This window comes from Saccoglossus kowalevskii, chromosome 10 (genome assembly GCF_978046115.1).
Source record: "Saccoglossus kowalevskii chromosome 10, keSacKowa6.1, whole genome shotgun sequence".
Taxonomy (NCBI): Eukaryota; Metazoa; Hemichordata; class Enteropneusta; family Harrimaniidae; genus Saccoglossus; species Saccoglossus kowalevskii.
The window spans coordinates 1459085-1486632 of NC_140650.1; the positions used below are offsets into that span (position 1 = coordinate 1459085).

The following is a 27548-nucleotide window of genomic DNA, read 5'->3' on the forward strand; positions in this document are numbered from 1 at the left end:
GATACTAGAGAATGTAGGTGAGTTGAGTAGGTGACACGAGAGTGTGTAGGTGAGATGAGTAGGTGACGCTAGAGCAATGTAGGTGAGTTGAGTAGGTGACACTAGAGCATGTAGGTGAATTGAGTAGGTGACACTAGATCATGTAGGTGAGTCGAGTAGGTGACACTAGAGCATGTTGGTGAATTGAGTAGGTGACACTAATGCATGTAGGTAAGATGAGTAGGTGACACCAGAGCATGTAGGTAAGATGAGTAGGTGACACTAGAGCATGTAGGTGAGTTGAGTAGGTGACACTAGAGCATGTAGCTAAGTTGAGTATGGGACGCTAGAGCATGTAGGTGAGTTGAGTAGGTGACGCTAGTGCATGTAGGTGAGTTGAGTAGGTGATACTAGAGAATGTAGGTGAGTTGAGTAGGTGACACGAGAGTGTGTAGGTGAGATGAGTAGGTGACGCTAGAGCAATGTAGGTGAGTTGAGTAGGTGACACTAGAGCATGTAGGTGAATTGAGTAGGTGACACTAGAGCATGTAGGTGAGTTGAGTAGGTGACACGAGAGTGTGTAGGTGAGATGAGTAGGTGACACTAGAGCATGTAGGTAAGATGAGTAGGTGACACTAGAGCATGTAGGTGAGTTGAGTAGGTGACACTAGAGCATGTAGGTAAGTTGAGTATGTGACGCTAGAGCATGTAGGTGAGTTGAGTAGGTGACGCTAGTGCATGTAGGTGAGTTGAGTAGGTGATACTAGAGAATGTAGGTGAGTTGAGTAGGTGACACGAGAGTGTGTAGGTGAGATGAGTAGGTGACGCTAGAGCAATGTAGGTGAGTTGAGTAGGTGACACTAGAGCATGTAGGTGAATTGAGTAGGTGACACTAGAGCATGTAGGTGAGTTGAGTAGGTTACACGAGAGTGTGTAGGTGAGATGAGTTGGTGACACTAGATCATGTAGGTGAGTTGAGTATGTGACACTAGAGCATGTAGGTAAGATGAGTAGGTGACACTAGAACATGTAGGTGAGTTGAGTAGGTGACACTAGAGCATGTAGGTAAGATGAGTAGGTGACACTAGAGCATGTAGGTGAGTTGAGTAGGTGACACTAGAGCATGTAGGTAAGATGTGTAGGTGACACTAGAGCATGTAGGTGAGTTGAGTAGGTGACACTAGAGCATGGAGGTAAGATGAGTAGGTGACACTAGAGCATGTAGGTGAGTTGAGTATGTGACACTAGAGAATGTAGGTAAGATGAGTAGGTGACACTAGAGCATGTAGGTGAGTTGAGTAGGTGACACTAGAGCATGTAGGTAAGATGAGTAGGTGACACTAGAGCATGTAGATGAGTTGAGTAGGTGACACTAGAGCATGTAGATGAGTTGAGTAGGTGACACGAGAGTGTGTAGGTGAGTTGAGTAGGTGACACTAGAGCATGTAGGTAAGATGAGTAGGTAACACTAGAGCATGTAGGTGAGTTGATTAGGTGACACTAGAGCATGTAGATGAGTTGAGTAGGTGACGCTATAGCATTAGGTGAGTTGAGTAGGTGACACGAGAGTGTGTAGGTGAGATGAGTAGGTGACACTAGAGCATGTAGGCTAGTTGAGTAGGTGACGCTAGTGCATGTAGGTGAGTTGAGTAGGTGATACTAGAGAATGTAGGTGAGTTGAGTAGGTGACACGAGAGTGTGTAGGTGAGATGAGTAGGTGACGCTAGAGCAATGTAGGTGAGTTGAGTATGTGACACTAGAGCATGTAGGTGAGATGAGTAGGTGACACTAGAGCATGTAGGTGAGTTGAGTAGGTGACACTAGAGCATGTAGGTGAGTTGAGTAGGTGACACTAGAGCATGTAGGTGAGTTGAGTAGGTGACACTAGAGCATGTAGGTGAGTTGAGTAGGTGACACTAGAGCATATAGATGAGTTGAGTAGGTGACACTAGAGCATGTAGGTGAGTTGAGTAGGTGACACTAGAGCATGTAGGTGAGTTGAGTAGGTGACACTAGAGCATATAGATGAGTTGAGTAGGTGACACTAGAGCATGTAGGTGAGTTGAGTAGGTGACACTAGAGCATGTAGGTGAGTTGAGTAAAGGTTCAAATGTATGCATTCTTACAAAGATGAATTATGAATTTCATATCAGCCAATTTTTTTTGTCAGTTTGTCCTACGATACTGATGCCGGACATAAGAAATTTGTGGAAGAAGCATTTGAATGTCATCAAAGACTCCCTGGTGGAGAATGGCAGTTGGCGGCAACATCATATACTGACGTGGTAGGTTGTTTTACTCTCACATTACATTTATGTGGCATCCTAAACAGCAAATAGAATATCACACTCACATTAAATATTTGTTTTTATCCCCTCAGCGAGGTGATTCTGTCACCCCTAAAGATGAAGTAGAATGCCCAGAAGGTTGGGAGTGGGATGATACTTGGCAAATTGATTTGAATCGTGGTGTTGATGAGGATGGTAAGTGATTGATTAACAAAGATGATAAGTAATTGATTTGAATCATGGTTTCAATTAGGATGGTAAATAAATATGGTAAATGTGTTAATGTAATTGCTTTGTAGGTTGGGAATATTGTGTTGAGTTTACACTTGGTGGCTTTACACCGTGTGAAAAGACGTATCATTTATGTCGACGTAGAAGATGGGTTCGAGGAAGATCATTAACTGTAGATCCTAAAATCCTAATGGTGAGTAGCTATACCATGCGCTATGATTCCACTGAGATATAGTGTGAAGCCAGCATTTACTTTGCTTCTTGTCTATATGATTCCACTGAGATATAGTGTGAAGCCAGCATTTACTTTGCTCCTTGTCTATATGATTCCACTGAGATATAGTGTGAAGCCAGCATTTACTTTGCTCCTTGTCTATATGATTCCACTGAGATATAGTGTGAAGCCAGCATTTACTTTGCTCCTTGTCTATATGATTCCACTGAGATATAGTGTGAAGCCAGCATTTACTTTGCTCCTTGTCTATATGATTCCACTGAGATATAGTGTGAAGCCAGCATTTACTTTGCTCCTTGTCTATATGATTCCACTGAGATATAGTGTGAAGCCAGCATTTACTTTGCTCCTTGTCTATATGATTCCACTGAGATAGAGTGCGAAGCCAGCATTTACTTTGCTCCTTGTCTATATGATTCCACTGAGATATAGTGTGAAGCCAGCATTTACTTTGCTCCTTGTCTATATGATTCTACTGAGATATAGTGTGAAGCCAGCATTTACTTTGCTCCTTGTCTATATGATTCCACTGAGATAGAGTGCGAAGCCAGCATTTACTTTGCTCCTTGTCTATATGATTCCACTGAGATAGAGTGTGAAGCCAGCATTTACTTTGCTCCTTGTCTATATGATTCCACTGAGATATATTGTGAAGCCAGCATTTATTTTGCTCCTTGTCTATATGATTCCACTGAGATATAGTGTGAAGCCAGCATTTACTTTGCTTCTTGTCTATATGATTCCACTGAGATATAGTGTGAAGCCAGCATTTACTTTGCTCCTTGTCTATATGATTCCACTGAGATATAGTGTGAAGCCAGCATTTACTTTGCTCCTTGTCTATATGATTCCACTGAGATATAGTGTGAAGCCAGCATTTACTTTGCTCCTTGTCTATATGATTCCACTGAGATATAGTGTGAAGCCAGCATTTACTTTGCTTCTTGTCTATATGATTCCACTGAGATATAGTGTGAAGCCAGCATTTACTTTGCTCCTTGTCTATATGATTCCACTGAGATATAGTGTGAAGCCAGCATTTACTTTGCTCCTTGTCTATATGATTCCACTGAGATATAGTGTGAAGCCAGCATTTACTTTGCTCCTTGTCTATATGATTCCACTGAGATATAGTGTGAAGCCAGCATTTACTTTGCTTCTTGTCTATATGATTCCACTGAGATATAGTGTGAAGCCAGCATTTACTTTGCTCCTTGTCTATATGATTCCACTGAGATATAGTGTGAAGCCAGCATTTACTTTGCTCCTTGTCTATATGATTCCACTGAGATATAGTGTGAAGCCAGCATTTACTTTGCTCCTTGTCTATATGATTCCACTGAGATATAGTGTGAAGCCAGCATTTACTTTGCTTCTTGTCTATATGATTCCACTGAGATATAGTGTGAAGCCAGCATTTACTTTGCTCCTTGTCTATATGATTCCACTGAGATATAGTGTGAAGCCAGCATTTATTTTGCTCCTTGTCTATATGATTCCACTGAGATATAGTGTGAAGCCAGCATTTACTTTGCTTCTTGTCTATATGATTCCACTGAGATATAGTGTGAAGCCAGCATTTACTTTGCTCCTTGTCTATATGATTCCACTGAGATATAGTGTGAAGCCAGCATTTACTTTGCTCCTTGTCTATATGATTCCACTGAGATATAGTGTGAAGCCAGCATTTACTTTGCTCCTTGTCTATATGATTCCACTGAGATATAGTGTGAAGCCAGCATTTACTTTGCTCCTTGTCTATATGATTCCACTGAGATATAGTGTGAAGCCAGCATTTACTTTGCTCCTTGTCTATATGATTCTACTGAGATAGAGTGCGAAGCCAGCATTTACTTTGCTCCTTGTCTATATGATTCCACTGAGATATAGTGTGAATCCAGCATTTACTTTGCTCCTTGTCTATATGATTCCACTGAGATATAGTGTGAAGCCAGCATTTACTTTGCTCCTTGTCTATATGATTCTACTGAGATATAGTGTGAAGCCAGCATTTACTTTGCTCCTTGTCTATATGATTCCACTGAGATATAGTGTGAAGCCAGCATTCACTTTGCTCCTTGTCTATATGATTCCACTGAGATAGAGTGTGAAGCCAGCATTTATTTTGCTCCTTGTCTATATGATTCCACTGAGATATAGTGTGAAGCCAGCATTCACTTTGCTCCTTGTCTATATGATTCCACTGAGATAGAGTGTGAAGCCAGCATTTATTTTGCTCCTTGTCTATACGATTCCACTGAGATATAGTGTGAAGCCAGCATTTACTTTGCTCCTTGTCTATATGATTCCACTGAGATATAGTGTGAAGCCAGCATTTACTTTGCTCCTTGTCTATATGATTCTACTGAAATATATTGTGAAGCCAGCATTTACTTTGCTCCTTGTCTATATGATTCCACTGAGATAGTGTGAAGCCAGCATTTATTTTGCTCCTTGTCTATATGATTCTACTGAAATATAGTGTGAAGCCAGCATTTACTTTGCTCCTTGTCTATATGATTCCACTGAGATAGTGTGAAGCCAGCATTCACTTTGCTCCTTGTCTATATGATTCCACTGAGATATAGTGTGAAGCCAGCATTCACTTTGCTCCTTGTCTATATGATTCCACTGAGATATATTGTGAAGCCAGCATTTACTTTGCTCCTTGTCTATATGATTCCACTGAGATATAGTGTGAAGCCAGCATTCACTTTGCTCCTTGTCTATATGATTCCACTGAGATATAGTGTGAAGCCAGCATTTACTTTGCTCCTTGTCTATATGATTCCACTGAGATAGAGTGTGAAGCCAGCATTCACTTTGCTCCTTGTCTATATGATTCCACTGAGATATAGTGTGAAGCCAGCATTTACTTTGCTCCTTGTCTATATGATTCCACTGAGATATAGTGTGAAGCCAGCATTCACTTTGCTCCTTGTCTATATGATTCCACTGAGATATAGTGTGAAGCCAGCATTTACTTTGCTCCTTGTCTATATGATTCCACTGAGATAGTGTGAAGCCAGCATTCACTTTGCTCCTTGTCTATATGATTCCACTGAGATAGAGTGTGAAGCCAGCATTTACTTTGCTCCTTGTCTATATGATTCCACTGAGATATATTGTGAAGCCAGCATTTACTTTGCTCCTTGTCTATATGATTCCACTGAGATAGAGTGCGAAGCCAGCATTTACTTTGTTCCTTGTCTATATGATTCTACTGAGATAGAGTGTGAAGCCAGCATTTACTTTGCTCCTTGTCTATATGATTCCACTGAGATAGTGTGTGAAGCCAGCATTTATTTTGCTCCTTGTCTATATGATTCTACTGAGATAGTGTGTGAAGCCAGCATTTACTTTGCTCCTTGTCTATATGATTCCACTGAGATATAGTGTGAAGCCAGCATTTACTTTGCTCCTTGTCTATATGATTCTACTGAGATAGTGTGAAGCCAGCATTTACTTTGTTCCTTGTCTATATGATTCCACTGAGATATATTGTGAAGCCAGCATTTACTTTGTTCCTTGTCTATATGATTCCACTGAGATAGTGTGTGAAGCCAGCATTTATTTTGCTCCTTGTCTATATGATTCTACTGAGATAGTGTGTGAAGCCAGCATTTACTTTGCTCCTTGTCTATATGATTCCACTGAGATAGTGTGTGAAGCCAGCATTTATTTTGCTCCTTGTCTATATGATTCCACTGAGATAGTGTGTGAAGCCAGCATTTATTTTGCTCCTTGTCTATATGATTCTACTGAGATAGTGTGTGAAGCCAGCATTTACTTTGCTCCTTGTCTATATGATTCCACTGAGATATAGTGTGAAGCCAGCATTTACTTTGCTCCTTGTCTATATGATTCCACTGAGATAGTGTGAAGCCAGCATTTACTTTGTTCCTTGTCTATATGATTCTACTGAGATAGTGTGTGAAGCCAGCATTTACTTTGCTCCTTGTCTATATGATTCCATTGAGATATATTGTGAAGCCAGCATTTACTTTGCTCCTTGTCTATATGATTCCACTGAGATATAGTGTGAAGCCAGCATTTACTTTGCTCCTTGTCTATATGATTCCACTGAGATAGAGTGTGAAGCCAGCATTTACTTTGCTCCTTGTCTATATGATTCCACTGAGATATATTGTGAAGCCAGCATTTACTTTGTTCCTTGTCTATATGATTCCACTGAGATATATTGTGAAGCCAGCATTTACTTTGCTCCTTGTCTATATGATTCCACTGAGATATATTGTGAAGCCAGCATTTACTTTGCTCCTTGTCTATATGATTCCACTGAGATATATTGTGAAGCCAGCATTTACTTTGCTCCTTGTCTATATGATTCCACTGAGATAGAGTGTGAAGCCAGCATTTACTTTGCTCCTTGTCTATATGATTCCACTGAGATATATTGTGAAGCCAGCATTTACTTTGCTCCTTGTCTATATGATTCTACTGAGATATAGTGTGAAGCCAGCATTTACTTTGCTCCTTGTCTATATGATTCCACTGAGATATAGTGTGAAGCCAGCATTTACTTTGCTTCTTGTCTATATGATTCCACTGAGATATAGTGTGAAGCCAGTATTTACTTTGCTCCTTGTCTATATGATTCCACTGAGATATAGTGTGAAGCCAGCATTTACTTTGCTCCTTGTCTATATGATTCCACTGAGATATAGTGTGAAGCCAGCATTTACTTTGTTCCTTGTCTATATGATTCCACTGAGATATATTGTGAAGCCAGCATTTACTTTGCTCCTTGTCTATATGATTCCACTGAGATATAGTGTGAAGCCAGCATTTACTTTGCTCCTTGTCTATATGCATAAATCAGTCAAATACAAAAAAGTGTAATTTGGATGGTAGAGGGTGATGTAAATGTCTATGAAAAGAAAAATCACTGTCTGTTGGGTGATAGAGTGCACTGTTATGTATACAACATATGATGGTTTCTAATGTGTTCATGTTGTGTTTTTAACTAACTTTTGTCATTCATATCGTATAGTGAATCCAAGCCATCTGTGTGAAATACTCGTATACAAGTGTTACCCCCTTTTTAGCTCCGCTGTCAACAAAGTTGACACAGCAGAGCTGTTCATATTACTGATTGTCCGTCCGCGTCCGTCGTCGTCAACTTTACAATTTCAACTTCTTCTTCAAAACCGCAAGTCAGAATTTTTTCAAATTTGATATTCTAGTAATTTGGATGGTTCTTTCTCAGATTTGTTCATTTCATGTCAAAATCTCAAATTCTCTAATTTTGATGAATATTTTTGGTAAAAAGTGATATTTTTGACTTCTTGTTAAAAACAGTATGTCTGATTGCTTTGATATTACATATATAGGTACTACATGTGGACCTCTCTCAGACTTGTTCATTTAGTGATGATATCTTTAATTCTCTAATTTTGATGAATATTTTTGTCATTTTTGGTAAAAAGTGATATTTTCAACTTCTTGTTAAAAACCACAAGTCTGATTGCTTTGATACTATACATATTGTTCATTTTCTAATGATGTCTTCAGTTCTTTAATTGAAATGTGCATTGCTAATAGCGGAGCTATCTCAGCCGACAGGCTGCTTGTTTGGTAACATCATTTAGAGTTCAACCCTTTTGGAAATTATTCCAAGTAAAATATGACAAGACTGTATCATTGTGAGGTTGTATCAAGTGTTTCTGTTTTTTAGCTCTACTATTCCAGAGATGGGTAGAACCAGTTATTTTTATATTGTGAGGTTGTGTTACGTATTTCTGTGTTTTAAGCTATACTATTGCAGAAACAAATAGAACCAGTAGTTTTTATGTTGTGAGTTTCTGTCAGGTTTTTCCTGTGTTTTATGCTATACTATTCAAGAGACGATTCAAACCAGAATTTTTTTGTTTTCATAAATGCTCTAAATATAGTTAGAATTGGCATCCTTTGTTATTTGTGCAGTTAGAGGGCACTGTGTTATCTTTTTTTATGCATGCATATAACACTTTGAATGGTGAATAGTTACTGTTATAAGTTACGGTAGTTAAATGTATTTTTATACTAGAAATGATTCCTTCATTTTGTAAAGAGTTTGATATAATTCATAAATTACATGTACCTACTCCAAAATTGCTACTTATTCAGTCCTAAATTACTGTTGACCTATGACTTTTCTAATCTGTCACACATTGGGCATCATTATGGTGTGCAAAAGGAAATTTCAATTATTTATTTTTCTTACTTGTATTATAAGATTTCTTCATCATATGTCATCCAGGATATGTCAAGGTATCCAGGTTACCATGGCATCTGTATTAAACCCCTGTAAACAAAAACATTTGCGGATTAATACATCTTTTCATCTTTGACAATGTCAGTGGAGGAGAGTTGTTAATGTTGTCATAGTAACACATTATCATTGATGTATGTTGAAGGCATCCATCATCAGCTGTTTGCGTCACTTTCTTCAGCAACAAAATTCTGATTTCAGTGATCGATGCATTTTTGTGTAATATCTTTCCCCATGCTTACTAATAATTGTCTTATTTCAGCAAAATAGTTTTGATTATAATCTTTTAGTTTCTCTACTGACATACCTTTTTCTCTTGATTTCTTTTGTTTCATGATGTCCTTGATGAATCACTGTATCAGAGTGTATGTAATCATTTGTAATGCATGTTTCATAGTACTGTGTATGTTGGTGTACCATGCATGTTTCATAGTACTGTGTATGTTGGTGTACCATGCATGTCAGCAACACAACTCAGTCATATTACTGTGTATGTTGGTGTACCATGCATGTCAGCAACACAACTCAGTCATATTACTGTGTATGTTGGTGTACCATGCATGTCAGCAACACAACTCAGTCATATTACTGTATATGTTGGTGTACCATGCATGTCAGCAACACAACTCAGTCATATTACTGTGTATGTTGGTGTACCATGCATGTCAGCAACACAACTCAGTCATATTACTGTGTATGTTGGTGTACCATGCATGTTTCATAGTACTGTGTATGTTGGTGTACCATGCATGTCAGCAACACAACTCAGTCATATTACTGTGTATGTTGGTGTACCATGCATGTCAGCAACACAACTCAGTCATAGTACTGTGTATGTTGGTGTACCATGCATGTCAGCAACACAACTCAGTCATATTACTGTGTATGTTGGTGTACCATGCATGTCAGCAACACAACTCAGTCATATTACTGTGTATGTTGGTGTACCATGCATGTCAGCAACACAACTCAGTCATAGTACTGTGTATGTTGGTGTACCATGCATGTCAGCAACACAACTCAGTCATAGTACTGTGTATGTTGGTGTACCATGCATGTCAGCAACACAACTCAGTCATATTACTGTTTATCACATGTATCATGCACTTTCGGTGTAATAACACCCGTGTGATATTTTTGGTATTACACACTTTGAAAGTGACGTCACACTTTAAGTCTGTGATGTGATTGGCCAATACAGCTAATTTCACCTTTGACCTAATCAGCAAAGTTAGTACTGAATTATGCAACACTTATGATGAGGCAGATTTTAATGACAAATTATGTAGAAATTATTACATATTATACTTATTAGATTTTTAGATGCTATATAATCTCTGATTTTATCGCTGTTAAATAAACAAAATATTAAAGATATTAATCACAGTCTCAATTCTCCCAACCCGAAAATAGTTCGGGCATGACAATGTTTCGTCTGCTGTCAATCGTATAAATTTGCATCTCAAAGTAAACAAACCTTCAGCTGATCGAACGTTCAAAATCATGATACATATGGGCGACTTAGTCAATACTTTTGATATAGACGTGACAGAATTTATGAATGATGAGCAAGAAAGACCAAGTGAAGGTACGTTTACGTTTTTTTCTTTCGTCAGAACTGATAAACTGAGATCATGATCACTCGGCGTATTGTATGATCGCATAATGCATTGGGTAAAAATACATCACAATACTGCGAGTACTAAATAAAATGATTCCACAACATGAATTTATTTTTATATTTATAATAACAAATGTAACATTTCTTTTCGTCACAGAAAATGCTTCCTTGGGTGAAGCGACAGCACAGACCACTGACAGCGACGGCGCCGAGGCTGGGCCTTCACGACCATGTAGATTTGTGCCAGTCACCGATGACGATGTCAGAAGAACAATCGAAAGTCAACAAAACAAAAACACAGCCAAGAAAACTCTATATGATATGAGATTACTGGGCCAATTTTTGAAGACACCAGAAATAAAAGAAGCTAGAGAAATCCACGAAATCCCTCCAAAAGAACTGGAAACAATTCTATGCAAATTCTTTATCAGTGTCCGTAAACCAAGCGGTGATGACTACGAGCCTACTTCCTTAAGATCTATGCTTTCTAGCTTTGAACGTCACCTGAAACGACACAAATACATGTATTCACTGATCAGTAGTATTGAGTTTAATGAGGTGCGGGAAACAATAAAAGCAAAACAGAAGAAATTAAAGAAAGATGGTAAGGGCAACCTACCGCGAACAGCTGAGGCGGCTACAGATGAGGAAATCGAAATTCTGTGGGAATCGGGACAGTTTGGGTCCCACAGTCCTGAAGCCATAATAAATACCATGTGGTTTTATAACACAGTACATTTTGGTCTGAGGGGTAATACCGAGCACCGTAACATGTGTTGGGGAGATGTGAGCCTATGTACTGATAGTAGCGGTCGTGAATATCTTGAGTTCTCTGAACGGCAAACTAAAACTCGGACTGGAGATAATCCAAGGGATACCAGAAAAGTGAAGCCAAAGATGTGGGACGTCCCTGCGAATCCCAGAAGATGTCCAGTTGCTATTTTCAAAAAATACCTCAGTTTACGACCAGCTAGTTACACAAATAGTGACGACCCATACTACATCGCCACGCATTCTCGCGGACTGCCCAGACCGGGTGAGCAGTGGTTCCGTCACCAGCCTATCGGAATTAATAAAATAGGTTCCCTGATGAAAAATATGGCAACTGCAGCAAATTTACCCCCAAACAAACGCCTCACAAATCATAGTGCCAGAAAGCATCTCATCCAGAAATTAAGTGACCAAAATATACCACCGACTCACACAAATAATGCAGATCTCCGGTCATCGTAACATTCAGTCCGTCAATGCCTACAGCACTATATCAGAAAACCAACACAGAGAAATTTCTGGCATTTTGAATAATCAAAGAGCCACCCCTAACTATAGCACATCAAACCCGTGCCAAACATCAATACCTTCTGTTATGCAACCTCAACCACAACGTAACATCGCGTCCCAGTTGACATCAACCAATATCAGCCATCATGCCTCGACCTTGAGTTCACAATCCACACCGATATTTGGAGGCCCCATTTCCGGCGGAGTATTTAATGTACACGTACATTACAACATTGCCAACAATGATAGTTCAACAATTCCACCGAAAAGACGTCGGATATATGTGTTTGATTCCTCTCAGTCATCAGATGAGAACTAAATAATAACTTTCAATCGACGCAGCGTTGACTTCCATGTTTGATCTCGTGGACCATGTCAATGACGTCATGGAGTGACGGGGAAACCCCCGATAAATACTTGTAGTTCCTACAGCTTTTTGATGTATTTAATAGTTTTTACTGCTTTCGTTTTTCGCTTTAAGTGTTTAAGTTAAAAATAATGTAATTTGTTTATTTGTATTCTAACTAGTTTGGTGTTTGGACCTTTATTAAAGTTCTTTTTGATCGCTTTTGTCTCTTCAATGACTCTTCACTTTTACTTGTTCGACCGAATCAATGCGCCCAGTGTTTGCGTTGTCGATTTCGGCTGCCGACGACAGCCTGAGTGGAAACATTTGGCTTTGAATTACAACAAAAAAGAATACATGTGATAAATAGGATCTCAAATTCGTGACCGTGTAATATCGGATTTATTAAACTCGTGTAGTAATTTTCATATGTTCCTCGCCAAAGGCTCGGAACATATGAAAATTACTACACTCGTTTAATAAATCCGATATTACACGGTCACTCATTGGAGATCCTCTATGTATGTTGGTGTACCATGCATGTTTCATAGTACTGTGTATGTTGGTGTACCATGCATGTCAGCAACACAACTCAGTCATATTACTGTGTATGTTGGTGTACCATGCATGTCAGCAACACAACTCAGTCATAGTACTGTGTATGTTGGTGTACCATGCATGTCAGCAACACAACTCAGTCATATTACTGTGTATGTTGGTGTACCATGCATGTCAGCAACACAACTCAGTCATATTACTGTGTATGTTGGTGTACCATGCATGTCAGCAACACAACTCAGTCATATTACTGTGTATGTTGGTGTACCATGCATGTCAGCAACACAACTCAGTCATAGTACTGTGTATGTTGGTGTACCATGCATGTCAGCAACACAACTCAGTCATAGTACTGTGTATGTTGGTGTACCATGCATGTCAGCAACACAACTCAGTCATATTACTGTGTATGTTGGTGTACCATGCATGTCAGCAACACAACTCAGTCATATTACTGTGTATGTTGGTGTACCATGCATGTCAGCAACACAACTCAGTCATATTACTGTGTATGTTGGTGTACCATGCATGTCAGCAACACAACTCAGTCATATTACTGTGTATGTTGGTGTACCATGCATGTCAGCAACACAACTCAGTCATAGTACTGTGTATGTTGGTGTACCATGCATGTCAGCAACACAACTCAGTCATATTACTGTGTATGTTGGTGTACCATGCATGTCAGCAACACAACTCAGTCATATTACTGTGTATGTTGGTGTACCATGCATGTCAGCAACACAACTCAGTCATATTACTGTGTATGTTGGTGTACCATGCATGTCAGCAACACAACTCAGTCATATTACTGTGTATGTTGGTGTACCATGCATGTCAGCAACACAACTCAGTCATAGTACTGTGTATGTTGGTGTACCATGCATGTCAGCAACACAACTCAGTGTTTATTTATTAAACTACTGACCAATGTACATAAAATATTTCTTTTTTATAATTTTTTTTTAAACTTTGTAATATTGACATCATAAAGTTGACTAGTGCATGTGTTTTTTTTGCAACTTGTTTCTTGAGGTTTTCAAATTAAAAATTCAAATTTAAACTACTTTTTATATTTTATGGGGGTTGGAAGCGATATAATGACTATATTTCTTATGAGAAGTGTTTTTAGAAGCATAGACATTTGTAGATAATTTAAAAAAAACAAATGACATAAATATATTTTCATAAACCATACTTTCATAAAGCATTGATGCAAAAATACAGGTACAAATTGTTTGCACAATCTCATGAAAAAAATGTAGAACCAGAAACCTTACAAAGTGTAAAAGTGTAAAAGCACTTTTGGATTTTTTATGAAATTGGCGGTCAAGGGTTAATTCTTTAAAACAAACATATGTACTTACCTGTTAGTATTCACTTGTAACTAAGCTTTTAGATGATGTATAGGTTTGTATTGTAGCATGCTTAGTAGCTTTTAGAGAATGTCCAGATCAATTATTTTTAACTTGTTTTCCTCTTGTTATTATTCTAACTTTATCAACCTTTTTTTTAGTTAACAAATTATTTTTCTAAGAAGCATGTTTTTTTTATTACCTGTTTTTATGACAACTGCGATGAATAAAATACTAACATAAGAACATATTGATTCTATTCTGCCCTGAATGCTTACCAATATAAAATCAGGAGCAAGATCTTTCAGATGAGGTACAGCTAGATAGTATTGCTTCTGGTACTTCAATGATGCCAGGCTTTCTAGCCCCGGCAAGTCAACAGTTTATGCAGCCTTTTCGTGGATTATTCGCTAACAATACTGTGCCATTTCCTCCAGCTTTAACTGGTGACACTATAGTTGATGGTGACTTTGAGGTGATGGGTCTATCATAATTTTGCACAACTATATACAATATATTTGTTTGGAATCATCATATGCTTGTACTTTATGGGTAGAGAATGTATTATTCATTTTGAGTATTGGTGTTATTTTCTATGTATATCTTGTGTTGACATATTGGTGATTTAATTGCACTATTGTACTTCATTATTCTTCTAACATGATTGTTTTTACAGTGTACAGGTGGGCACTATTTCATTGTCATAGGTGTCAGTATTTTTTCCATCCATGCATGCTTTCACCAATGCCATATCCAGTTTTCCAATCCTAGAACCACCCTGTATTCAGAATACCTGTCCTTGAACTACCCTTTATTCAAATTCCCAGTCTTAGAATTCTCCTGTATTCACATTACAAGTCCTAGAACCACCCTGTGTTCAGATTCCCAGTCCTAGTACCACCCTGTGTTCAGATTCCCGTCCTAGAACCACCCTGTGTTCAATTCCCAGTCCTAGAACCACCCTGTGTTCAGATTCCCAGTCCTAGTACCACCCAGTAGTCAGATTCCCAGTCCTAGAATTGCCCTGTGTTCAGATTCCCAGTCCTAGTACCACCCTGTGTTCAGATTCCCAGTCCTAGAACCACCCTGTATTCACATTACAAGTCCTAGAACTACCCATTGTTCAGATTCCCAGTCCTAGAATTGTCCTGTATTCACATTACAAGTCTTAGAACTACCCTGTGTTCAGATTCCCAGTCTTAGAATTGCCCTGTATTCACATTACAACTCTTAGAACTACCCTGTGTTCATATTCCCAGTCCTAGAATTGTCCTGTATTCACATTACAAGTCCTAGAACTACCATGTGTTCAGATTCCCAGTCCTAGAATTGCCCTGTATTCACATTACAAGTCCTAGAACTACCCTGTGTTCGGATTCCCAGTCCTAGAATTGCCCTGTATTCACATTACAAGTCCTAGAACTACCCTGTGTTCAGATTCCCAGTCCTAGAATTGCCCTGTATTCACATTACAAGTCCTAGAACTACCATGTGTTCAGATTCCCAGTCCTAGAATTGCCCTGTATTCACATTACAAGTCCTAGAACTACCCTGTGTTCGGATTCCCAGTCCTAGAATTGCCCTGTATTCACATTACAAGTCCTAGAACTACCCTGTGTTCAGATTCCCAGTCCTAGAATTGCCCTGTATTCACATTACAAGTCCTAGAACTACCCTGTGTTCAGATTCCCAGTCCTAGAATTGCCCTGTATTCACATTACAAGTCCTAGAACTACCCTGTGTTCAGATTCCCAGTCCTAGAATTGTCCTGTATTCACATTACAAGTCCTAGAACTACCCTGTGTTTAGATTCCCAGTCCTAGAATTGTCCTGTATTCACATTACAAGTCCTAGAACTACCCTGTGTTCAGATTCCCAGTCCTAGAATTGCCCTGTATTCACATTACAAGTCCTAGAACTACCCTGTGTTCATATTCCCAGTCCTAGAACCACCCTGTATTCACATTACAAGTCTTAGAACTACCTTGTGTTCAGATTCCCAGTCCTAGACTTGCCCTGTATTCACATTACCAGTTCTTGAATCTCTGTATCATGTGCGTTCACTATTTTTGCCCATTGTCAGATAAAAAGTTGTTTTGTCGAAAGATAAAATGCAACAGGGTGTGCATAGCAATGAACTAAAACAATCACATATCACGAATGCTGCACATTATGTTAGCAGACACAACTTTCTTGAGGATACTTTTTATTGCCATGTTTGACTGCATCACATCACTTGGGGCACGCACCCCATAGCAACAACACAAATGCACTCTTGGTTACAAAAACCCTAAATTAGCTGCGATGTGCACATTTGTGAGGATGAGAAACATGAATATTATTTTATGTTATATAACTGAAAACTAATCAGTCAGTGTCTTCTTTTCAAACATACATGGTGCTACTGTTACCGTAATATTAACTTTTTACATGTATTTGATAAATTCCCTTTTGTGTATGAATGCTTTTTATACTTTGGTCTCACTTTAGATTTGATTTACTTGAACTTCTTTTAATAGTCTGCTTTACAACAAAGCCTTGTTTTCACTAGCAATTCTTCCTCAAATGTTATTTAAGTTAAGTCTGATTAAATGTATGTTATTTGAAAATAGGAAAAGAGACTGAAAGATCTGGAACACGGCTGGGAATATGCCCCTTTATTCACAATGAAGTTTCACACCAAGGAGAGACGAATGGATTTAGTTCGACGTAGACGATGGCATCGCAAAATGATTGCTGAGGGTGCCAATGCTTCTGCTGTCTTCTCTATGGATAAGAAAGAGGTAAGGCGAATCAGGTTAAAATTTGTAACAATCATATCCAGATATTGGCCTACTGCACCAAAAAATTACTTGATCTCTTGCCAGTACGGTGATCTATAGAATAGTAGAATTGATCTATAGAATAGTAGAATTGATCTATAGTATAGTAGAATTGATCTATAGAATAGTAGAATTGATCTATAGAATAGTAGAATTGATCTATAGAATAGTAGAATTGATCTATAGAATAGTAGAATTGATCTATAGAATAGTAGAATTGATCTATAGAATAGTAGAATCGATCTATAGAATAGTAGAATCGATCTATAGAATAGTAGAATCGATCTATAGAATAGTAGAATTGATCTATAGAATAGTATTAAATAATTCCAATTTTTTTTTCTCAGAAAAAAAGTGATACAGAAGGAAGTGTGATGGCTTCTCCAAGGATCTTTCTGACATTTAATGGTATACAAAACTGTTAATAGTACAGTAATTCTGATTGGTTTATATTGTTGTTTTTCTGAACTTCATGATATTGTAACCAATCATTGATAGTTTAATTAATGTTCCTTTTTTTCCAGCTCCACATTCGTATCAACTTCGTGCTTATATTTATCAAGGAAGAGGTCTTGTTGCCTTGGATTCTGATAGCTTTTCAGGTAATCTAAATATCAAATATGATTTCTGAAAAAATAATATAATTGATGTTTGGTACCACAGTCAGCTGGATATTTACTATATGGGGGCCCCCATCTTGAATGCTGCATAAAACTAAATAAGAGACAAGTTGTGAAACAAGGTTTTCAGATTCCTACAAATCAGGACAAAAAGTACCAATTTTTCACAAAAATAGGTTTCGTTGGGGTTATATTAAGCTAACCAATAACAAAATTTGACCGAATTCGGCGTTTTTGTGTGACAAAAATCCCTTGCATACGAACACCTAATTACACAAATAACCTAGAACACAGGTTATCGCTGATTGGCTGCTGAGCTGGAATGACAAATTTTGGTTTCAAATACCCCAGGAAAGTGTTCTATGTTCTTTGTGTAATTAGGTGTTCGTATTTAAGAGATTTTTCATCACAAAAATGCTGAATTCGGTCAAATTTTGTTATCGGCTGGCTTAATATAACCCAACAGATCGTATTTTTGTGAAAGATTGGCATTTTTGTCCTGATTTGTAGGAACCTGAAAAAGTGTTTCACAACTTCTCTTTTTGGTTTCAGTCTTCTGACTTTTTGTCATTAGACAAACAAAAGCAAATGCTTATTATCTTATTTAGTTTTATGCGGCATTCAAGATGGCGGCCCCCATATAGTATATATCGCATTTATTTTATTATCACGTGTGCGTCAGCTGACTGTGTTTGGTACATAGGCTGACATAGATGAATGCTTTATATTTTACACTTGAATTCACTATGACTGACATCTGTTTTTGTCTCACAGATCCCTATGCTTTTGTTTGTCTAATGACAAGAAGTCAGAAGACTGAAACCAAAAAGAAGACATTATGTCCAACTTGGGACCAGACTCTAATTATAGATGATTTGGAAATCTATGGAGACCCAATGAAGCTGGCAGAGAATCCACCTGATGTTGTCTTTGAAGTTTTTGATTGGGACGCAGTGGTAAGATATTAAGACCACATCCTAATAACAACATTTTAAAGCTTTATATCTCAAACAAGTTTATAATGATATCATTTTTGTTTTTAAACTTGTTTTATTTTGTATCACAGGGCTCTCCTGAGTTCATGGGTCGAGTGATGGTTAAACCGTTGGTGAAATTGGAAGGTAATGATCCAAGGGTGCCAAGGTTATTATGGTATACATTAAAACGTGGCAATGATGATGCTGGTGAAGTGCTAGCTTCTTTTGAACTCTATTTGGTAAGTGAATTATTGTAACTGAATGTACAATGTAAGGTATATCTATTTATCTTATCAGAATTTATCATACACATGGAATACACATGGAATACACAGCCTGACTGATCCCAATATTGGATAATTCATCAAATACGGGAAACACTGTACAGTCTATTAGTTCGTATCACTATGGTTGCTAAATACTTGACCACAGTGTATGTTTGTATCACTATGGTTGCTAAATACTTGACCACAGTGTATGTTTGTATCACTATGGTTGCTAAATACTTGACCACAGTGTATGTTTGTATCACTATGGTTGCTAAATACTTGACCACAGTGTATGTTTGTACAACTGTTTATGACCACTAATCAACAACTGCATATTTAATGTACTTGGCTTGTTAGTCCCCGTTCGGACGCAGTCCAAAAAAGGGGACTTATGTTTTGACCTCTGTGCGTTTGTGCGCCCGTGCTTCCGTCCGTGCGTGCGTGCGTGCGTGTGGACCTGTATCTTAGAAATGCCTGGACCAATCACAATCAAACTTCACACATACATCATACATGATATTATACATATGCACATCAATTTGTTTTATGATCTGATTCAAGATGGCCGAATGACGGCCATTTTCATTCTAAAAATCATCAAAATCAAGCATGTTAAAACTTCCTATATACATGTACGTTGGACATTGTAGGACCTTGATGCACATTATTTTGTTTTCAGATATTAAGATTCAAAATGGCTGATCAGATACAAATGTCAATCATTTAAATGTTAAACAATCATCATAATCATATTCCAGACATGTTTATATTCCAGCTACATTACTATAAACAAAACTATATATCTTAAATTCGATAACTAACTGGGACTGTGCCATGCATGGCTTATTTTAGCTGTCATTCCACATTCGACTGAGAATGTGCAAGAAAATAGAAACATGTTAGTTTGCAGAAGTTGAAATTGATCAGTATAAACTATATCATCACATTTGGAAATTTTTTTTTCAGACCAAATTACACTTTACAAAATCATTACTGAATCCTGGAATTCTGGCATTCCCATGATGCCCTGTTTCAGATCATTATATCCAGTTGTCACTAGGCTTGATAATTTACATATGTTTGAGTAAATGTTTATATTCTTTATGTTGACAGAAAGAAGATGGTGATCTTCCATTTATGCCTCCTATGGAAGGTAAACTATACCGTGTACCAAGTGGTATTCGACCTGTTATGCAGAGAACAGCAATTGAGGTTTTATGTTGGGGAGTTAGAAACATGAAGAAGTTTCAACTTGCCAGTGTTACTTCCCCCAGCATTGAATTTGAATGTGCAGGAAAAGTACTAGAGTCACCAAAGATCAAAAACACAGTGAAAAATCCAAACTTCTCCAATCCTATACTATTTTTTGATATGGTAAGATAATTTCAATTATTGATACATTGAGTATCCCATCATGCAATGCAGTTTATGATCCATTTTGTCATATTTTATTTCTAGATTTGACTAATCACATGATCCAATCCCTATTTTTTGTTTGTTTTCTAAACACTACAGATGCTACCAAAAGAAGAGCTGTACACACCTCCACTCAATGTTGTGGTACGTGATCACCGCGCATTTGGACGCAAACCAATTGTTGGGATTAATGTACTCAAATCAATTCAGAAATTTCGCTGTGAGCCGATAAAAGACTTAGACTTGGAAGATCCACCTGTATTGGAAAGTAAGTTCACATTGCATATTAGTAAATAGTTGCCAACTCTTTCTATATACGCATACAATCTGATATACTGAATACTGATAACATGCAGAATGTTCATAATACTAAAGAGCTACTTTATTTTTGGATTTCAATTAACTATAACAAATCTCTCAGTACTAATTATAATGAGTTCACTGGAGTTATACAATTTGAGTACAAGGTGTATGTCAAACAATGCCATCTGCTCACTGCCATCACTGATATTATCGTTAGACATGAAATTATCCCTCAACCTGAAATAAAACTATATCTTCCACAATAATTTATAGGACGGGCAGGTATTTTCTCAACTTTGTGTAAAGCCTGGAATTCTAAGTTGTCGTTTCCCGATACGATCAGTTATATCATTGTTGATGTCTGTTATGTTTGGCTCTATATGATGGACTAAAATGTTCTCTGTCTCTCTTTGAGAGAGTAAGACACTTTAAGATCCAGCTTTATAATGTAGTAAATTATAGTAAAAATGCATAATATGTAAACACTGATTAACAGGCTCATGTGGATGACTCAAAACTAAGGTTAAAAAATTTGCACTATATTAATATTTTGAAATTTTCATTTATATTATAACAATTTGCCTAAAATTTATTTATAATATTTGCTACACTTGTCTGTAAATATCTGTTTAACCCTTTGAACGCCAATTTCAACGTTTTTTTTTTTTTTTGATCAACATCTGTAGGCAATTGTTTATTTGATTTAAAAAGAAATAAAATGAGTAAATTTGCAAAATACAAAAATGATCGATGGCATTCAAAGTGGTTTACAGTAGTTTGTGCTTTCATAAGTAAATACAAAACATTTCAAGATTTTTTCTGCTCTTCCAATACTTTTCCACAACTTTTTTCTAATTTCATATTTTTCATACTTTTCAATGCTTATTTCTTGTTTTGTTCCTTTGTCTTCCTGTTTTCTTGTATGTTCTTCACTTGGTGGTGGCATCTGTCTGTCCGTATGTCTGTCTGTCTGTCTGTCTGTCTGGTCTGCTTGTCTATAAAGTGAATGCTGGCTCATCTCCAAGTATTGAAAGTGCTGATCAGTTACACACTGCATTGGATGATTCTGTACAGCTCATGGTTTCTGGAGGTCAGTGCAGACCATCGAGTAGGATTCAAAAGGGTATATTAACCTTGCTAATAACCTTACTAATCTCATATTTAATGCTCGCATCATTATCAATTGACAATCATAAAAAAACTGATCCCTTCTAACACTTTTCATGAATACTAAGTATGCATAATACATAATTAAGCAAATCATGTTTTCTTGGTACATGTACATGTTAGTGAACTATCACTTGTTGCATCCCTCACTAATCACAACTCTTGTTGTATTATCTGTTGACTTGACATGCTGATGTAAATTCAGTTCAGATTGGTTGAATGAATGCCATAAATACACTCTGTTTGAAATACCTACTTTTGACTCCCGTGTGCGAAGCACACAATGGGAGTCTTTGCAGTTAATACCCTGTCTGTATGTGTGTATGTGTGTGTGTGTGTGTGTGTGTCCGTCCGTCTGTTTCACTGATATCTCAAGAACCGTACATTGATTTTTGATGAAACTTAGTGCATAGATGCTCTGTGCCAATGCACAGATTTTATTAGGATTTGGTAGAAATCCATGCATACTAATTACCTAATTTGCATGATAATTAGCTCATTTTTAGCTGTTCCATGACTGTCCACTGATATCTAAAGAACCACTATTTTGATTTTGATGTAACTTGGTTCATAGATGCTCTGAACTAATGCCAGGTTTTGATTAGTTTTGGGTAAAAATCTGTGCATATTAATTACCTAATTTGCATAATGATTAGTAAATTTTCGGCTTTTCCACTGATATCTCAACTACTAATCATCACATTTCAATGAAACTTGTCATAGGACACTGCACAGACCTAGTAGTTTTTAGGGTAATATCAGTACATATTAATTACCTAATTTGCATAATAAATTGTCAGCTTTTGATATTCCAAGTAGTAAGCATTACATTTCAATGAAACATGGTACATAGATACTCAAGGACTATGCAGAGGTCTGATTAGTTTTGAGATAAATATTTGTGCATATTAATCAATTTTCGGATTTTCACGTATATCTCAAGTACTAATCATCACATTTCAATGAAACTTGGTAAATAGATCCTCTAGAACTATACAGAGATCTGATTAGTTTTGGGGTAAATAATTGTGCATATTAATTAACTTATTTGCATAATTATTTAAATTTTAAGCTTTTTCACTGATATCTCAAGTACTAATCATCACCTTTAAATGAAACTTTGTACATAGATGCTCTAGGACAATGTACAAATATGATCAGTTTTGGGTTAAAATCTGTTCATATTAATTCCCTCATTAGCATAATAATTCATAATTGTTTGGTTCTGATCACATTTCAATAAAACTTGGTACATAGATGGTCTGCTACATTGCACAGACCTTATTAGTTTTACACTCTGTTCATTTTAATTTTCTGATTTTCAGCTTTTCCATCAATATCTCAAGTACAAGTAATTTTGAATTAATATTTACTGTGTCTCTAATACTCTCAGCACATGGGAGTTCTTTCTAAGCTTTCTTTGATTTTTTTTTACTTTTGTTGTGTATAAATAATATTAAGTATCAAACACTAATGGTTTTTGTTTTTGCATTATTGTCTAAATTTACCCAGAATTTGTTTTAGCTTTTATCTGATAAATCCTGTCATTATTTTGTGTATCTCACAATCTACACTATTAGTAGTCTAACTAACCAAGAATTAAATTTGAATTTTTGATGTCATTGAGCCAGAAATACACATTGAGAGCAATAATATTTTAGTTTGTGCTTTCAGAAGTCACCCACAGCCACAAACAATCTTATTTTTATATTTCCAAGTAGTTGATTTTTTGTCTCAAGATCTCTCCAAAATCAGTCATGTGAAAGAGAGATCACACTCACTAATGACAATATCAAGTATTATTGTAGAATCTAATGAATGGATGCTTAGAATGGCAATGTGTGGTATATTGGCAATGTGTGGTATACTGGTAATGTGTGGTATATTTGCAATGTGTGGTATATTTGCAATGTGTGGTATATTGGCAATGTGTGGTATATTGGCAATGTGTGGTATACTGGTAATGTGTGGTATACTGGTAATGTGTGTTGTATTGGCAATGTGTGTTGTATTGGCAATGTGTGTTGTATTGGCAATGTGTGTTGTATTGGCAATGTGTGTTGTATTGGCAATGTGTGTTGTATTGGCAATGTGTGGTATACTGGTAATGTGTGGTATATTTGCAATGTGTGGTATATTTGCAATGTGTGGTATATTGGCAATGTGTGGTATATTGGCAATGTGTGGTATACTGGTAATGTGTGGTATACTGGTAATGTGTGTTGTATTGGCAATGTGTGTTGTATTGGCAATGTGTGTTGTATTGGCAATGTGTGTTGTATTGGCAATGTGTGTTGTATTGGCAATGTGTGTTGCATTGGCAATGTGTGTTGTATTGGCAATGTGTGTTGTATTGGCAATGTGTGGTATACTGGTAATGTGTGGTATACTGGTAACGTGTGTTGTATTGGCAATGTGTGTTGTATTGGGAATGTGTGTTGTATTGGCAATGTGTGCTGTATTGGCAATGTGTGGTATATTGGCAATGTGTGTTGTATTGGCAATGTGTGGTATATTGGCAATGTGTGGTATTTTGGCAATGTGTGGTATATTGGCAATGTGTGGTATATTGGCAATGTGTTATATTGGCAATGTGTGTTGTATTGGCAATGTGTGTTGTATTGGCAATGTGTGTTGTATTGGCAATGTGTGGTATATTGGCAATGTGTGGTATATTGGCAATGTGTGGTATATTGGCAATGTGTGGTATATTGGCAATGTGTGGTATATTGGCAATGTGTTATATTGGCAATGTGTGTTGTATTGGCAATGTGTGTTGTATTGGCAATGTGTGTTGTATTGGCAATGTGTGTTGTATTGGCAATGTGTGGTATACTGGTAATGTGTGGTATATTTGCAATGTGTGGTATATTTGCAATGTGTGGTATATTGGCAATGTGTGGTATATTGGAAATGTGTGGTATACTGGTAATGTGTGGTATACTGGTAATTTGTGTTGTATTGGCAATGTGTGTTGTATTGGCAATGTGTGTTGTATTGGCAATGTGTGTTGTATTGGCAATGTGTGTTGTATTGGCAATGTGTGTTGTATTGGCAATGTGTGGTATACTGGTAATGTGTGGTATACTGGTAACGTGTGTTGTATTGGCAATGTGTGTTGTATTGGCAATGTGTGTTGTATTGGCAATGTGTGCTGTATTGGCAATGTGTGGTATATTGGCAATGTGTGTTGTATTGGCAATGTGTGGTATATTGGCAATGTGTGGTATTTTGGCAATGTGTGGTATATTGGCAATGTGTGGTATATTGGCAATGTGTTGTATTGGCAATGTGTGTTGTATTGGCAATGTGTGTTGTATTGGCAATGTGTGTTGTATTGGCAATGTGTGGTATATTGGCAATGTGTGGTATATTGGCAATGTGTGGTATATTGGCAATGTGTGGTATTTTGGCAGTGTGTTGTATTGGCAATGTGTGTTGTATTGGCAATGTGTGTTGTATTGGCAATGTGTGTTGTATTGGCAATGTGTGTTGTATTGGCAATGTGTGTTGTATTGGCAATGTGTGTTGTATTGGCAATGTGTGGTGTATTGGCAATGTGTGGTATATTGGTAATGTGTGGTATATTGGCAATGTGTGGTATATTGGCAATGTGTGTTGTATTGGCAATGTGTGGTATATTGGCAATGTGTGGTATATTGGCAATGTGTGGTATATTGGCAATGTGTGTTGTATTGGCAATGTGCACTCATGTGTTTACTCTTTTATACCTATTTTAAACACAATGTTAACACCATTGCATATGACTTATCACAAAGCCTTCTGAATGTTGTTTAATATCACTCACAAATCATTGTGTTTCATGATAACAGAATAAAACCAAATAACGCCCAAACTCAATATTAAGAATTACTAGTATTTAGACATGTTGATTTACTTTCCTAAACAGTCATGTAATATTAGGTTGTGAAAATTAAAATATAAAAAATATATTAATTATATGGGTATATAATGTGACATAAATGTTTTGTAATGTTCAACATAGTTACATGTATTAATTGTCTTTGTTTTGCATAAATACTGATCTAAAACCTTGGGCCATTCAAAAGTTGGCAGTAAAAAAAAGTTAAACATTTTTATATCTTATATTTGATGGAAAATATTGCAAACTTTGAATCCAATGATCATCTTCAATGAACCATAGCCATTAATGCGGTTGGAAAGATGCATTGACAGCTTTCAGCATGAGGTATCACAATTTGTGAAAGTGATTTTTTTGTACAAATCAAAAAGGGAGGGGCGCTAGGGGGAGGGGCAGGTGTGAGTCATGGATGGTAATTATTTATCTTGTGAGATAAATAAAAACAATTACACATATAATATTTTTTCAATGTTTGTATTTCACAGGGGAAGGTTCTGTTGCCGATAGCGACCAAGTCGCACTAGATATGCCAGATGAAAAATTATCCAAAACTTCTTTGACAAAGAAAATGGTATGTATTGTCACCAGTACAGAATTCATAAAGACTACCTGTTCCTTTTGTTTGTGTTGTAGTCATGACATTGTTGATGAGACGTGGACCTTAAAGTGTTAAAAACATCCTGGTATATTCTGAATGGGAAAATTATCAAAAATTATTGTAATCAGTGTACTGGTAGACACCTTGTTGTTATCTTTATTAGTCCCCGTTCGGACGAAGTCCGAAAACGGGGACTTGTAATTCGGCCTCCGTTCGTGCGTCCATGTGTCCGTCCGGAGTCATATCTCAGAATCCCTTGCACCGATTCCGTTCATTCTTTGCATGTGCCTAGTACTTTATGTGGGACATATGCACATGCAGTGATTTAGTGATTCGATTCAAAATGGCCGACTGGCAGCCATCTTGTTTTTTGAAAATGTTTTATTTTGGACATGCTTTGTCCGTTTTCATTCAAACTTGGTACATAGATTATACATGTTAGGATACATGTCCATGATGATTTATTTCACAATTGGATCAAAGATGGCCGACTGGCAGCCATCTTGTTTTTTGAAAATGTTGTATTTTGGACATGCTTTGTCAGTTTTCACTCAAATTTAGTACATAGATCATACATGTTAGGATATATGTCCCCGACCATCCGTGAGTTCCTGAGTCTATCCGTCCGTCCGTCTGTGTGTCCGTGCGTCCGTCCATCCGTCCATCCGTACATCAGTCTGTCCAGAGTCATATTTCAGAATCCTGTGGACCGATTCCGTTCCTTCTTTGCATGTGCCTAGTACCTTATGTAGGACATTTGCACATGCAGTGGTTTAGCGATTCGATTTAAAATGGCCGACTGGCAGCCATCTTGTTTTTTGTATTTTGGACATGCTTTGTCAGTTTTCACTCAAATTTAGTACATAGATCATACATGTTAGGATATATGTTCCGACCGTCCGTGAGTTCCTGAGTCTATCCGTCCGTTCGTCTGTGTGACCGTCCGTCCGTGCGCCAGTCTGTCCAGAGTCATATTTCAGAATCCTGTGGACAGATTCCTTTCATTCTTTGCATGTGCCTAGTACTTTATGTAGGACATATGCACATGCAGTGGTTTAGCGATTTGATTTAAAATGGCCGACTGGCAGCCATCTTGTTTTTTGAAAATGTTGTATTTTGGACATGGTTTGTCAGTTGTCATTCAAACTTGGTACATAGATTATACATGTCAAGATACATGTCCATGATGATTTATTTAGCAATTGGATCAAAGATGGTCGACTGGCAGGCATCTTGTTTTTTTAGCTCCGCTGTCGACTTTGTCGAGCGGAGCTTATCATATGAGTGATTGTCCGTCGTCGTCCGTCGTCCGTTGTCGTCGTCCG

The 27548-nt window shown here is 37.3% G+C and overlaps 3 protein-coding genes across 5 annotated transcripts in view; all 3 read left to right on the plus strand.

Moving 5' to 3' along the window:
- Window positions 1–17050, plus strand: part of LOC144355725 (dysferlin-like) — a 190764-nt gene extending 173714 nt beyond the window's left edge. The window contains exons 25-28 of the mRNA XM_085504822.1: window positions 2150–2264; window positions 2360–2462; window positions 2567–2691; window positions 16781–17050. Of these exons, the coding sequence (XP_085360948.1) occupies window positions 2150–2264; window positions 2360–2462; window positions 2567–2691; window positions 16781–17050 (613 nt within the window). The remainder of the gene's footprint in view (window positions 1–2149; window positions 2265–2359; window positions 2463–2566; window positions 2692–16780) is intronic.
- On the plus strand, window positions 10477–12609 carry LOC146737825 (uncharacterized protein KIAA1958-like). The gene is made up of 2 exons (XM_085504144.1): window positions 10477–10595; window positions 10786–12609. Exons 1-2 carry the CDS (start codon window positions 10511–10513, stop codon window positions 11859–11861), a joined length of 1161 nt encoding a protein of 386 aa, XP_085360270.1. The 5' UTR covers window positions 10477–10510; the 3' UTR covers window positions 11862–12609.
- A 291-nt stretch (window positions 17051–17341) lies between the features above and the next one.
- Window positions 17342–27548, plus strand: part of LOC102804126 (myoferlin-like) — a 79894-nt gene continuing 69687 nt past the window's right edge. For all 3 annotated transcript variants that reach the window (XM_085504141.1, XM_085504142.1, XM_085504143.1), the window contains exons 1-7: window positions 17342–17398; window positions 17515–17592; window positions 18385–18566; window positions 18677–18826; window positions 19970–20230; window positions 20372–20540; window positions 26111–26196. In XM_085504141.1, the coding sequence (XP_085360267.1) occupies window positions 17365–17398; window positions 17515–17592; window positions 18385–18566; window positions 18677–18826; window positions 19970–20230; window positions 20372–20540; window positions 26111–26196 (960 nt within the window). In that variant the 5' untranslated portion in view covers window positions 17342–17364. The remainder of the gene's footprint in view (window positions 17399–17514; window positions 17593–18384; window positions 18567–18676; window positions 18827–19969; window positions 20231–20371; window positions 20541–26110; window positions 26197–27548) is intronic.

Coding starts and splice junctions, on each gene's coding strand:
- LOC146737825 (XM_085504144.1), top strand. CDS start 10,511: ATGATACATATGGGCGACTTAGTCAATACTTTTGATATAGACGTGACA. Junction 10,596..10,785: donor GCAAGAAAGACCAAGTGAAG/GTACGTTTACGT, acceptor TTTTCGTCACAG/AAAATGCTTCCTTGGGTGAA.